Raw genomic sequence first — 11,969 nt, 5'->3', positions numbered from 1 at the left:
ACTTCGTAGAAAAAGATGTCAGCGTAGACGAATGTGATCTTTGTCCTGAAATTGGGATCTGTCGAGATGATGTCGGGGCCGTAGCTGTAGCAGCAGAAGAGGATTTTAGTCTGATACCCTCATGGGCTAAGGCCGAAGCAGCAAGCGATTTCCGGGCTTTACGAACACGATCTTGAGCCTGATCTAGTAATTCTTTAGAACGCTCTCGATCTGCACTCATAGTACTTGGTCTCGATGAATCTAAATCAGCCTGACGACGAGCTGCCCTCGGGGTGAGAGCTGAGGTTCTTGCATTCCGATTGTTAATAGAAGAAGGTATTCTAGTTACTGAGCGGTACAAATCACTAGTGTTTGTAGACCGGGGAGTTGAACTGGGCAACGACGTAGATTTAGGAATAACACGTGCTGTGTAACGTCTAGAAAATCAGAGATCGTGCAAATAGGTCCGTGAAGAATCTTACCGTTGAAGATTATCAGTGCTAGGCGACAGGGATCCGGTAGTAGAGGCTAAACGAGGCGAAGCACTAGGAACGCGCTGCCGAAGAGGAGTTCTTAACTTAACATTGTTCCCATTGAAAGGGGTTTCCGGCTGATTAGCGGAATCTAACAGGAAACAAATCATTAGAGAGATTTTCAGAGTAGAAAAACCAGATATTAATCACCTGTACTTTGAAAAGATTGCCCTTTGGGAACCAGTAGCTGCCTCGAAGACTCGGTTTGTGAGAGAGGCATGAGTATCAGCTATATGACTAGAGCCAATCAAGCATCTCACGATGGCACGACGGCAGATAGATCTCGAGGAACAAAAGCAATAGCTAGCGAAAACAATACCTTCTAAGAAATATCACACAATTCAGTTTTGGTAGTAAATTATCATTCCTTAAGAGTATAAAAGAAGTTTGGAGTTTTGATTAAGTAGCTGCAAGCTGCCACACGAGTTTGTCGGACACCCCTGGAGAATAGTCCAACGTGATCGACTCTAGAATACTTGAAATTCAGTTACCTATTATGTCCTCAATGCTTACAATGACTCCTTAAGCAAATCAGATCGTGCTTGATTTCTTACCGGTCGTCGATCCCGCAGGCACTGTAAGCTCACAGCAAAGGAACCGAAAATGGCCGGAGCAGTTCGTGTCTCGCGTCAGTCCTGTCTCGGTTGTTTGTTTACTTTGTATGGTGAGCCGCACTTAAAGTTCCTGATTTGGGGGCTTGTGTATGAATATGGGTCTTGTTCGTTCAGCCTTACAACGAGAAGGAAGTTAACTGCGATTTATCAATTTTTTTCAATTTGCTTAAATTTAAAACAAAGCGATTAATTGCAGCAATCAATGATCATATTTTATTAATGTTATTCTCACTACTGCACATTCTAATCACAGATAGTATTAATGTCATGGACTAGAAAATATACGGGTTTTGTATGATTACGTAATACATTAAAAATCAAGTGCACGTCTTGTCCTGGACTTGCTTCTACTAGTACTACTAGTACTACTACTGGGAGTGATTTAGTAGTTAACGAGTTGGACTTCTTCTAATCTTCGCTAATTGGGCTGTTAAAAAGTGGATCTAATATCTGATCTCTTATTTCTAGCTTATGGCGCGAGATAAAGAGTCGGCGGTATAAAATCTGATTTTGGTTATGTGCTTGATTTGATCTAATTTGCCGATAGGTTACCTTCGTCGCGCTCAACGTGGACGACGACAGCGATCTTTCAGACAACGAGGAGCACATCAGAGAGATTCAGGTATGTCTGAGTCTACAACAAGACTTGGAGTTAATCTAACAGCGAGAGTAGATAGAAGAGGCGTTCAAATTATTTCAGGAAGCCCTCAAAGCTCAATATGAGAAGAATTGGAATCTAGCATCGAACACATACAATGAACTGTTCAAAGGCGAGATTTTCACTGCGGATCTTGTGAGCATTATTATAGTTAGTAATCTTCGATACTCTACTTACTTTTTGAAGTCAGGAGTTGTTCCTCCTGCTCTCTACAGTCTCAAGTATTTAGCATACAAAAATCACGGTCAATTAGTGCTCGATTGGATCAAACTTAGTTTTAATGCTTTGAATCCTTCCGAGCTCCAAGAAAGATTGACTCAGGGTGTGGTGGAGTTATCCGAGGTAAGTAGCTTTTTTTTGAGAGATATGCCTAGTCCAACCAAGAATTTAGGCAATGCTATACGAATCCGATGATACTGATTTCTGGCTGAAGATTGCCGCTTATTTACCTGCCCTCAATTTGAAGCGTATGACAAGATTTGCTCTTGAATGCGTCGTCAATGATGGAACTAAAGCACTTACCACTGACGACCATATGGACAATGACATCCCGTTGAGCCTGGATGATCTGGCCAGTCTCTTCGCTCTGTATCAAGTAAGGTCATTCTCTGATTACGCAAGTCACCTAATAATAATTTCTTCATATAGCTTTTGCTGCAGCTTGGAGACGAAGAAGCACTTTCCTATCCGATATTTGACAGGGTGAAATTAATGCATTATAATAGTGCTGTTCAGAATTACATCGAGACAAATACTCAACCGCCCACTTGGCTTCGTTCACTTGTCAAACCTGATGAGCCAATATCAAGTATTCTAGAAAATGCAGGATCTGCTGTAGTGAGTTTAACTACAGATGAACGTACCTGGACTTCGGTAGGAAAAGTGCTCGTACAATTTTCTACTAAGCGAATTGACGATCCCAAAAGTCAACAGGTCATCATCCACATTGACTTACCATCAATTGATTCGAAGGAGAAGCAACTGACTGCAAAATTTGAATCTGAAGAAAGCGAAGAAACAGCGGTTGGTGAAAATCCCGAAGTTGTTGAAGCCCCAGAATTAGTTGAAAAATTTGAAGATCCAGTAGATCTGAATTCGATCGACACAAAATCCTTAGAGGATGATCAAGATCAGGCAAACAAAAGGAAAAAACGGAAGTCTTTTGTCATAGAGGAGAATGCTGGTGAACGATCTAGTAAGCGGGTTCGCGCTCGTGCCGAGGAACAGTCAAACACCACAGCGGCTGGAAAATCTGAAGAGAATCAGTTTGTTGAACTAGTAGATAGCATTATGGAGCCTTTTGGCATTACATTCGGAAATGTTGGCAAAATTGCTAGTTCGAGTTCAGTTATTAAGGATAGCAAATCGAATCTCGCACTTGGCGATTTTATGCACGCAATTTCTACTTTCAAGGAAGCCACAGCTAAGGTTTTCATACATGGCGAAGGAATTCAGAACCCTTCCTCTGGTGCCTCCAGAATTCTTGATCTTGCCATTTCAAAAGATAAAACAAACATCGCAGATTCTTTTACTGATAATTCTGGTGTGGAAATGTTTGTTGAATATGTCAATAATGGTCAGATGTGCGCAGAAGAAGTCATTTTTGAGTGGTGTAAGAAGTTACTGTCGCCGCAAGCTGAGGGAGTAGAGTTATATTTATCTACCGTCTGGCCAACAGGATTAATAGAGTCTATGAAGAGACTGACCACAATTCATTTCCAGTTTATGCGAGAGTCCATCACTGAGATTTTGAAGTACGACAGCTCCCAATGGACAAAGTATGCGAGGCTCGTTCAGTCTTATTTTGAAATTCTGTTGGACGACTTTATCGAATATAGTCAGAATAATTCAAGTTCAAAGTCAGCACAGAGTATAATCTCCCAATATAAAGAAAGAGTAACACAGTGGCAAGTGTTCGTGCAGGATTTACTTTCAAATTGTGACTCAGAAATGGTTGACGATTCGTTACGAATTCGATTGGAATGGGCATCAATAATTTTCAGGCAAGCTTCTGGAATGGCCCATGATGACCTCTTAGAAATGTTTGAAACCTTTGAGAGCACTCTCTGCAATATAAATTCCGAAATGAAAATAGTTTTACCAAACTGGTGAGTTGTAATGGCCTGACGGTATCCAGATATTAATCTTTAGTTCCTACATCCCAGATATTTCAGTTGAAAGCACAAAACTGCAGCTTTCCAAAATCCAGGCTGCTACTCTGTTTGCTGCCGTCTTGAGTGATAAAAATGAAGGCTCAGAAGATGCTAAAGAGCTACTGGAAGCACTATTATGTGATCGGGTTGCGACATCAAACCAGAGTATTAATGTCGACGTGGATATTATCAAACCATTCATTGATAGTTCTGCAGTTGAATTTCGTTTATATTTGTGGAGCATGATTAGGAGATCATATGAAACTCTTAATCAACCTCAGACTGCCTTTGAGTGTGTTCTAACAATGCTTCGATTAGCTATTGGGGAAATTACGAATGACAGTTATGCAAATCAAGATAGATCCCGGCGAATATTTCTGATTTTCAAATCACTCTTTCTAGTGAGGGAGCTTCTTTCAAAGGCAACAAAGAAAGCTCTAGAGGATAGTATTTTAGCCAATGCTAGTCCTACAAGTTTGGAAAATACTATGAAAAGTTTGATGGCGGTTATTCGTATATTACATGTATATGTGTCGTATGAAGATCTGATAATAGAGGCGGGAAGCACTGTCAAAGAAGAGAACAATGCGCTTTTCAAGTGCTCAATGCGCTTCAAGGATTTGATTTGCCAATGTTGGTGGTACGTGAAATGTATTGGTAAAGTATTTCAGCATGTTAACATACTCAAGCTTACTTTACGTTTGTCTGCGGGCTAGATTTGCAGTCAGCGAGGGTTACGATACATATGACAACGACACGAAATTATTACAGTTATTATTTGCACTCCACGAAGAATTAGGCACTCGTGAGTTTTGTGGGGCAGCTGATGGTGTATTTTTGATGCTGCTCCAGCAAGAAATTATTCGGACTGATCGTCCCGCTGAGACCGAATACGAACTTTTGCAATGTCTGCACTGTCGCTTCGGACTTACTTTGGGAAGCGAGTGGTTCTATCCATACGACCATAAATCTGAATCAGTGGCATTCGATAAAGCTAACGCTCTTGCGTTGATAGAATTTGTTGTGTCGCTTGCTAAGAGAAAGCGAACAGCTCAGAATGTACCGCGATCCGATATGAAATCCGTATTAGACAAGTTTTGCGAAGTGATTGGAGTACCTCGAAGAGATCAAACAGCTATCTACTATAATCAAGCTGTGATTGAGCAGTATTTATCTAGGTCGATCAGTCCTATGAGTCTACAGAACGCATTCAAGGGCACGGAGACAATATCGACAGTACGAGTGACCTCTGATTTTTCCAAGATTGCGTCAATCGGTCTCTATTTTCTGCAGGGTCAAATTTATCTAACTCAATATCGCTCCAGAAAACGAACGTCTGCTAGTCGTACTGAGGATCTTGACTATGCTATTCGATATTTCAAGCATGATCTTGTTTGTAATACGCATCGATTTGAGTCTTGGTATGGCCTAGCGCAAGCATATGATTCTCAACTAGAAGATGATATGACATGGAGTGCAGAAAAGTTAAATTCCGCCGAACAGAGGCGGAATTTGGCCGCAACGCAACGAAAGTCCCTGCTGTGCTATGCTCTAGCAATTTCTCTTTATATGCGTCACGATGGAGTCGAACCGTCTGTTGGAGTTTTGGCCGTTTTTTTTACAGACTTTGGATATGCCTTATATTCTTCTGTAAGACCGCCATGTAATATGGAAGCATTCAGTTCGCTGGAGTTTGAGCGACATTTCAGTGGATCGGCAGGAATGTACTCGCGAGCAGTACATCATGATTTAAAGCCGGTGATTGCTCTAAAGATGGCCTTGAACATGTTTCGCCTGGGGAGTAAGAAAGACCCCAACGAGTGGAGGAATTACTTTATGGAAGGAAAGTGTTTGGGAAAGCTGGAGGCTGAAGCGGAATTAATTTTGGATTGCTACAAGAATCTGATATTAAACCATATGCCAGATAAATCTTCATCAAGTGACCCGATTTTTGAGCCACATTATAAGTATATTTCTGTGTTGTTTAAATTATTTAAAGCGGAGAAGATTTCGCTATCAGTTGCTCATCACTATCTCAAGCTTTCTACTTTCTATTCTGAGCCAACAGAGCCTGTGAATTCAAATCAAGATTTTTACCATTTGTTGATCGATTCATTAGGCCGTCTGCGTGCAGCTGATAAAAAACACTGGCATCATCGGCCAACTTATAGAATAGCCGTGATATATGATATTGGGCTTGGTAATACAGAAAGGGCCAAGGAGGAGATTTCTTCATTTTTCGCTTTGAAAGCGCCCAAGTCTTTTCTTTCGATCTGGCGTCCAGAATATGAAAGGGCCGGACGGCATTTTGTATATGCGAACCGATATACTATGTACTATACCGATCTTTTGTGTCGAACTCGGGATCTTGAATCCTTACAGTCGCTAGCCAAGAAACTACGTCGGCTATCGACGATTATGGTTAACCATACAGAGACCTGGGATCATCTTTGTAAAGCCATAGTGTCAGTTATTCGGGAGTTGTGTGAGATTCCGGATCGATATGTGGAGCAGCAGATTACCCTATTAACAGTTGATGAGTTTTTCACAAATTCACAGAAACTTGAATATATATGCACTCATCTTCGGCCACTGCCGATACTTGTAAGACATCTAATGGATACGCACGAGTTGCGCAAGCTGAACGTCGGTCTCGCACCGACTTTAGGAATGGAGGATCTGTTTGCGAGTATCTATCTGATGCTGTATCGACAATTACCTGAACTAGAAGAGCAACTGAAGGGAACAGAGGCTATAGGAGAGCCTAATAATACCCGGCCTGGTGGCCCTGCATCGACAGGACAAGAGCATACAGAGCTTGACTCATCTGGAGATGAGGCACAGAACACTCCGCCTCCTTCATCATCAGTCCAAGTTCCTCATACACCGGGGATGGATGAGCAACCGCAGACTACAACTTCCACGCCAGGAAGTGAAAGTCACGCCACTTTACAAACAATTACAACGATTCCTGGATTAGCAGCCACCACAAAACCACGTACTTCTCGGATGACCAAAAAAGAGATTATTTCTAAAGCTAATGGGTTACTGAAACCAATTATAGCTTCAGAAGCTCTATTGTCCACACAGACGTCATCTGCATCTGCCACTGCATCCACGACTATTCCTACAGGGGGGCATGGAGGGAAATCAGCTACTCCGGAGACTATCAAAGTAGCTGGTTTAACTGATGAGAGTAATTCGAGCTTGCAACCAAACGCAATCAGCAGCGACTCGCTCGATCCCTCTTCCACTAATGTGATTCATTCGTCAGCTCATTCGAGAACGAACACTAGTAATAGTATTTCAGAAGCTGCTGAGAATCCACCGTCTACTGAGTGACATTTTGAGGTCAAATAGTAACGGAGTGACAATAGTGTAGTGAGCTAAGTAAGACGCATTGGAGAACATCGGTTAGCATTGTTAATCAGGCACGCTGACCATCAGAGCTGATTTGACTTGGAATAGCTTAATAAATTAAAAATAAAAGGTGGAACGGAGAATCAAATTGCATAAATTTACCAGACCCTATAATATACAAAAACTGCCTAGAAAAGAATACAGACGAATTGACAGTAGAATAAGGAAACAAAGTGGAAACAGAAACGCATAGATAAAACACACAAAATCAAATCCAAAAATAATAATTTACAGAGGATTTGCAGACAGTACTAGTCCGGAACCATCCCCATTATGCTGTGAGAACGAGGGAGGAATGAGTGAAGGATGATGAGATGAGTGAGAGAATCCTCGCTGCTGGTGCTGATGTTGAGGTTGTTGTGGCATGTCCAATGTAGAAGGAATATCATGAGTCGAATCTATAAATCCGTTGAACTGAGGCGCTAAGCCAGTATGTAGACTGTCAGGAATAGGAAGTTGATTATGAGTAGGTAATTGGTGGACGTCGTGATTATTGGCTCGATTAATTGCTGAATTTACTGGATGGATGTGACTCTGAAGAGATGAAGAGGGCATATGTGGCGGAGGTAATATATCGACACTATACACGATATGACTGAAAATATACGGATTGTCATCACATAAATATGATATTTCAAGCTCCGATGCGGCTGGTATTTGAGCACCTGCTCCTGGAAGTGGAGTCGTATCCTAAGACTTGTTAGAAATGGTCGCTTGTACGCTGAGCTGGACCAAATACTCACATCAAAAATTGCACGTGCAACAGGTGGTTTAACGCTGTCAGAACGTCCACGACCACGGCCACGTTTGTTGCCGATTTCGTTCGCAGGAATACCAGCCATCGAGGCACCCTTTGATTTGCGAGCCTGAGTAGCTAGCTTTTTCGTATTAGGCGAGAATATCTTGATATCTGGATGCTGCTTCTCTGCTAGTAGTAGAAGCTCGACCAATTGTCCGACCTGGAGAGATGACAAATAAGTTTTCTTATCGTCTAAAGTCAGACCGGCACCAGTCAAGCCAGTTTCAAGTGGTGAAACTGATTTCGAGTTACGCTTATCCAGACAGTTACCACAAAACCATTGAGCTTCAGGGACATCTATAAATGACCGATCGATTGGTGGGTCATGACATAACTGATGGTAGGGATCATTACAACCGTCGCAAAACACAATTAAATTCGAGTCTGGACTATGGCCACGCATACAGACCTTACATATCTGCAGATCTCTGCGAAAAAACTGTGACCGTCGTTTACCATCAGCACCGGGAGCGGTAAGAGGATCAAATTGCTGCGGCTTATGAATTTTCCGTCCGGATTTAGTCTCAACGCCTTCGAATGTGAAACCATCCGAGTCATCATCGTCATTATCCTGTGATGGAGTCAGAAAAACTTGAGTACCCAAGGTAGAGAAAGAGTTCTCTTACGCTTTTTTTTGCTCTTTTTGCACGTTTCCGGTTAGGTGCTCGTTTGGATTTTAAAGGACCTGCTCCTCCAGCAAGAGTGCTCTGCGGCAGTACATTGGAGCCAACCGATAGATCAAGATCGGGAGTAACGTTGTGTTGTTGAGCTAGTGGAAATTGTTGTAATTTTTCATTTGGTAATTGTAACTGCTGAGACACATTCTGCTGCACTTGAGAAACAGGAGCTGAGTTGTTACCAAGGCCAGACGATTGCTGGTCGATCAATGGATGCAGATTCAATGAGCTCTGTGAGGAAGTGGACGAAGCAGCTCCAGACAGATCCGTGCTAACCAAAGTCCCGGACCCGCTCTGGGATATGGAAGCTGGTGCAAAAGAGGAAGATGTATAAGACTGCATCTGGTAAAGGAATAAAATAAAGTCTTTAAGGCATTGAAGTGGCTATCACAACAATAAATAGCAAACGCAAAGCAGTCTGATCCACAAGCGACGAAGCAAATATCCGGCACCTAAGACACAATAGAGTGAGGACACAAATTCCTTCTCCAAAGTACTCGTATTATAAACCTATATCAGTGACGACTCTCCTCCCCCTCGAGAAATACAATTCCGGCCGATAGCAGAATCACAGATATCTTGCGATTCCGGTCACAGCTCGAACGCGAAAAAAACCAAATATTAATCGACCGCGTCGTGCCTTTACCCGCGAAAAAAAAATCGTACACGAACCAAAATAAACGCCAGACTAAAAAGAATTTTCCACAAAAGTTTTTCAATTGTTGACTTAGGCTTTCTTTTGATTTTAATGACAGCCTCCAGCAGTTGCGGTTGCCAAACAGACACAGATAGGATGTTCTACTGCTTGGGGATTCAGGTACAAATGGCTTGATAATCACAAGTCACGTGATATAGTAACGGATATGGATATGGATATGGATATGGATATGGATATGAATATGATTGTGCACGTCAGTTTAGCTGGAATTGCTAAAGTCTGATATAGACTAATTGATTAATATATAGGAACAAAAGTTTTAATTCTACTATGTAGCACATTTTCAGCCAACTACCCCCTCGTCTCGTAAAGTTCGGATTTGATCATCACCAAGGCCCAGAGTATGAAGTATATCATCGGTATGCTGTCCAAGCATCGGGGGAGGAAGCCGAATCGACGGTTTCGCGATCGAAAACTTAACAGGAGGAGCCACAAGTTTCATTGGTCCACATTCAGGATGCTCGACCTCCGTTACCATTTCTCGAGCCAGGATATGAGGATGGTGTAGCGTAGTCTGGATATCGTTGACGGCAGCGTAGGCAATTCCGCTTCCTTCAAAAATCGTCAGCCATTCCTGGACAACGTTAATATATGCTCATTTCTTCAAAATCTAAAATTGCTCACAGCTGTCGATTTCTCGCGTAACTCTTCCTCGATCATAGGTACTAAGTGAGAACGATGTTTGACCCGGAGCGGATTACTTCCAAATCGAGGATCTGCGAGCCAATCTTCCCTATTTAACAGACGGCACAGAATACCGAACAGCTTGTCATTAGCACCACCGATGATAATTGTACCATCAGCTGTCTGAAAACCTTGGTAGGGGCAAATACTTGGATGCTCGGTTCCATGGCGGCCAGAATCGGGTTGGCCAGAGATCAAACAGGAGGAAGCAATATTAGACAGAGTAGCGACCTAAAGAAGTTGAATAAGAACAAAACACGCATAATATTAGATTAAGTATATACCTGACAATCAGACAGAGCAACGTCAATATGCTGACCTTTGCCGGTTTTCGTACGGCCGAGAAGAGCAGCCATAATAGAATTGGCTGCATAAAGGCCAGTCGTCAAATCTGTCACTGCGACACCAACTTTAACCGGAGGTCGATTTTTTTCGCCTGTGATATGCATCAGTCCCATCTCTGCTTCAACCATGATATCATATCCGGCTCTGTCTTTGTAGGGCCCAGTCTGGCCATATCCTGTAATACTGGCGTAGATGATTTTCTCGTTTTGCAGCTGTTCATAGCCTAGATTATATTTGGATAGGGTTCCAGGCAAATAATTTTCTATCACGATGTCGCTTTCGTTGATCAACTTGTGCAAAATTTTTTGACCTCGAGGATCTTGGAAGTTTAGCGCCAAAGACTGTTTGTTTCTACGTCGACAGGGTTAGTAAACCGTATGATCTAACTAATATGCTCCCGAAGAAATACCGATTGACCTGAATGTTAGTTTAATACCTATTTCCTGATATTCCAATTCTTACAGAAAGAAAATATGCACTTTCGCCAGGAGTATCTGGGTTTTTCAAATTTTTTGCAAAAGGAGGGCCCCATGATCTTGTATCGTCGCCGCGAGTAACATGTTCAACTTTTATGACTTCAGCCCTGCAAGCATTAGATACGCAGGTAGGCGACTAATTTTTGTTTTGTTACCCTAAGTCAGCCAACATCTGCGTGGCATAGGGGCCAGCCAAAACACGAGTCAGATCGACGATCCGTATTCCATTAAGAGGAAGTTCCAAGTTTGGGTTTGTGAAGCGCGCAGCAGCTACCGAGAACTGTCTGAACTGAAAACGGGCAAACCATGACTTTCGCATTTTCGAATATTTTCATAATCCTAGTATATTTCCAGCAATTTATGGAAGTTGACAGAGCAATTGAAAAACAATTGAGCTCTCCGAGGAATGTAAACGTAGTGTACAAGAATTATTCCCTATCTTAATTCCAAAGATCGGCCAATAATTAGGAGCCGACTACCGAGAAGCTCTGGATCTGGGGTGCGGCGGGTCCGGGGAAATGCCGGTCTGCTTGTCAAGTATAAGAATATCAGTGCTGGTCGTGTAACAGAAATTGATGTTATATTTGAAGAAAATAGGATGAGTAGAAGTGCATTTACTGAAAGCAAAAGAAAGAGAGCAGTATTTGTGTAAAACGAACTGTTTGACCAGACTTCAAACCGTTGTCTGATCCTGACAGATTTCACCAAATTCACAATCATATTTTTCATTCAATATCAATTCTATTCAGCTTAATTCGCATCACATCATTTAATTTACAGTTAACTAATCTGATGAAATTTTCTCAATTAACCGAGAACAACAATCAAGTCAAACTATAATACTTGTTCGTAGTATATCTGAAGATGCGGCGTTATTTATTTGCTTGAACTCGCCGTTCGTTGCAGAACAGTA

At 42.0% G+C, this 11,969-nt stretch overlaps 3 protein-coding genes across 3 annotated transcripts; 1 reads left to right on the top strand and 2 right to left on the bottom strand.

The window, feature by feature from the left end:
• Nucleotides 1-1,597: 1,597 nt before the first annotated feature.
• Nucleotides 1,598-7,279, top strand: V1516DRAFT_686904 (uncharacterized protein; the record flags this gene model as incomplete). Its single annotated transcript, XM_066923690.1, has 8 exons — nt 1,598-1,621; nt 1,674-1,748; nt 1,800-1,919; nt 1,971-2,126; nt 2,176-2,379; nt 2,433-3,892; nt 3,936-4,577; nt 4,609-7,279. 8 exons carry the CDS (start codon nt 1,598-1,600, stop codon nt 7,277-7,279), a joined length of 5,352 nt encoding a protein of 1,783 aa, XP_066776398.1.
• Nucleotides 7,280-7,432: 153 nt separating this feature from the next.
• On the bottom strand, nt 7,433-9,261 carry V1516DRAFT_492074 (uncharacterized protein). Its single transcript, XM_066919105.1, has 3 exons — nt 8,783-9,261; nt 8,101-8,727; nt 7,433-8,047 (listed from the first exon to the last, which is right to left on the bottom strand). The coding sequence occupies exons 1-3, from the start codon at nt 9,173-9,175 to the stop codon at nt 7,586-7,588; spliced, it is 1,482 nt and encodes a 493-aa protein (XP_066776397.1). The 5' UTR covers nt 9,176-9,261; the 3' UTR covers nt 7,433-7,585.
• A 523-nt stretch (nt 9,262-9,784) lies between these two features.
• V1516DRAFT_679093 (kinesin-like protein kif20a) lies at nt 9,785-11,870 on the bottom strand. Its single transcript, XM_066922857.1, has 6 exons — nt 11,212-11,870; nt 11,043-11,163; nt 10,990-10,997; nt 10,520-10,931; nt 10,176-10,466; nt 9,785-10,125 (listed from the first exon to the last, which is right to left on the bottom strand). Exons 1-6 carry the CDS (start codon nt 11,373-11,375, stop codon nt 9,835-9,837), a joined length of 1,287 nt encoding a protein of 428 aa, XP_066776396.1. The 5' UTR covers nt 11,376-11,870; the 3' UTR covers nt 9,785-9,834.
• Nucleotides 11,871-11,969: the final 99 nt, after the last annotated feature.

Source organism: Lipomyces oligophaga, assembly GCF_038497815.1.
Source record: "Lipomyces oligophaga strain CBS 7107 unplaced genomic scaffold V1516scaffold_6, whole genome shotgun sequence".
Lineage (NCBI taxonomy): Eukaryota > Fungi > Ascomycota > Lipomycetes > Lipomycetales > Lipomycetaceae > Lipomyces > [Lipomyces] oligophaga.
This window is presented reverse-complemented; position numbering and strand designations above follow the sequence as displayed.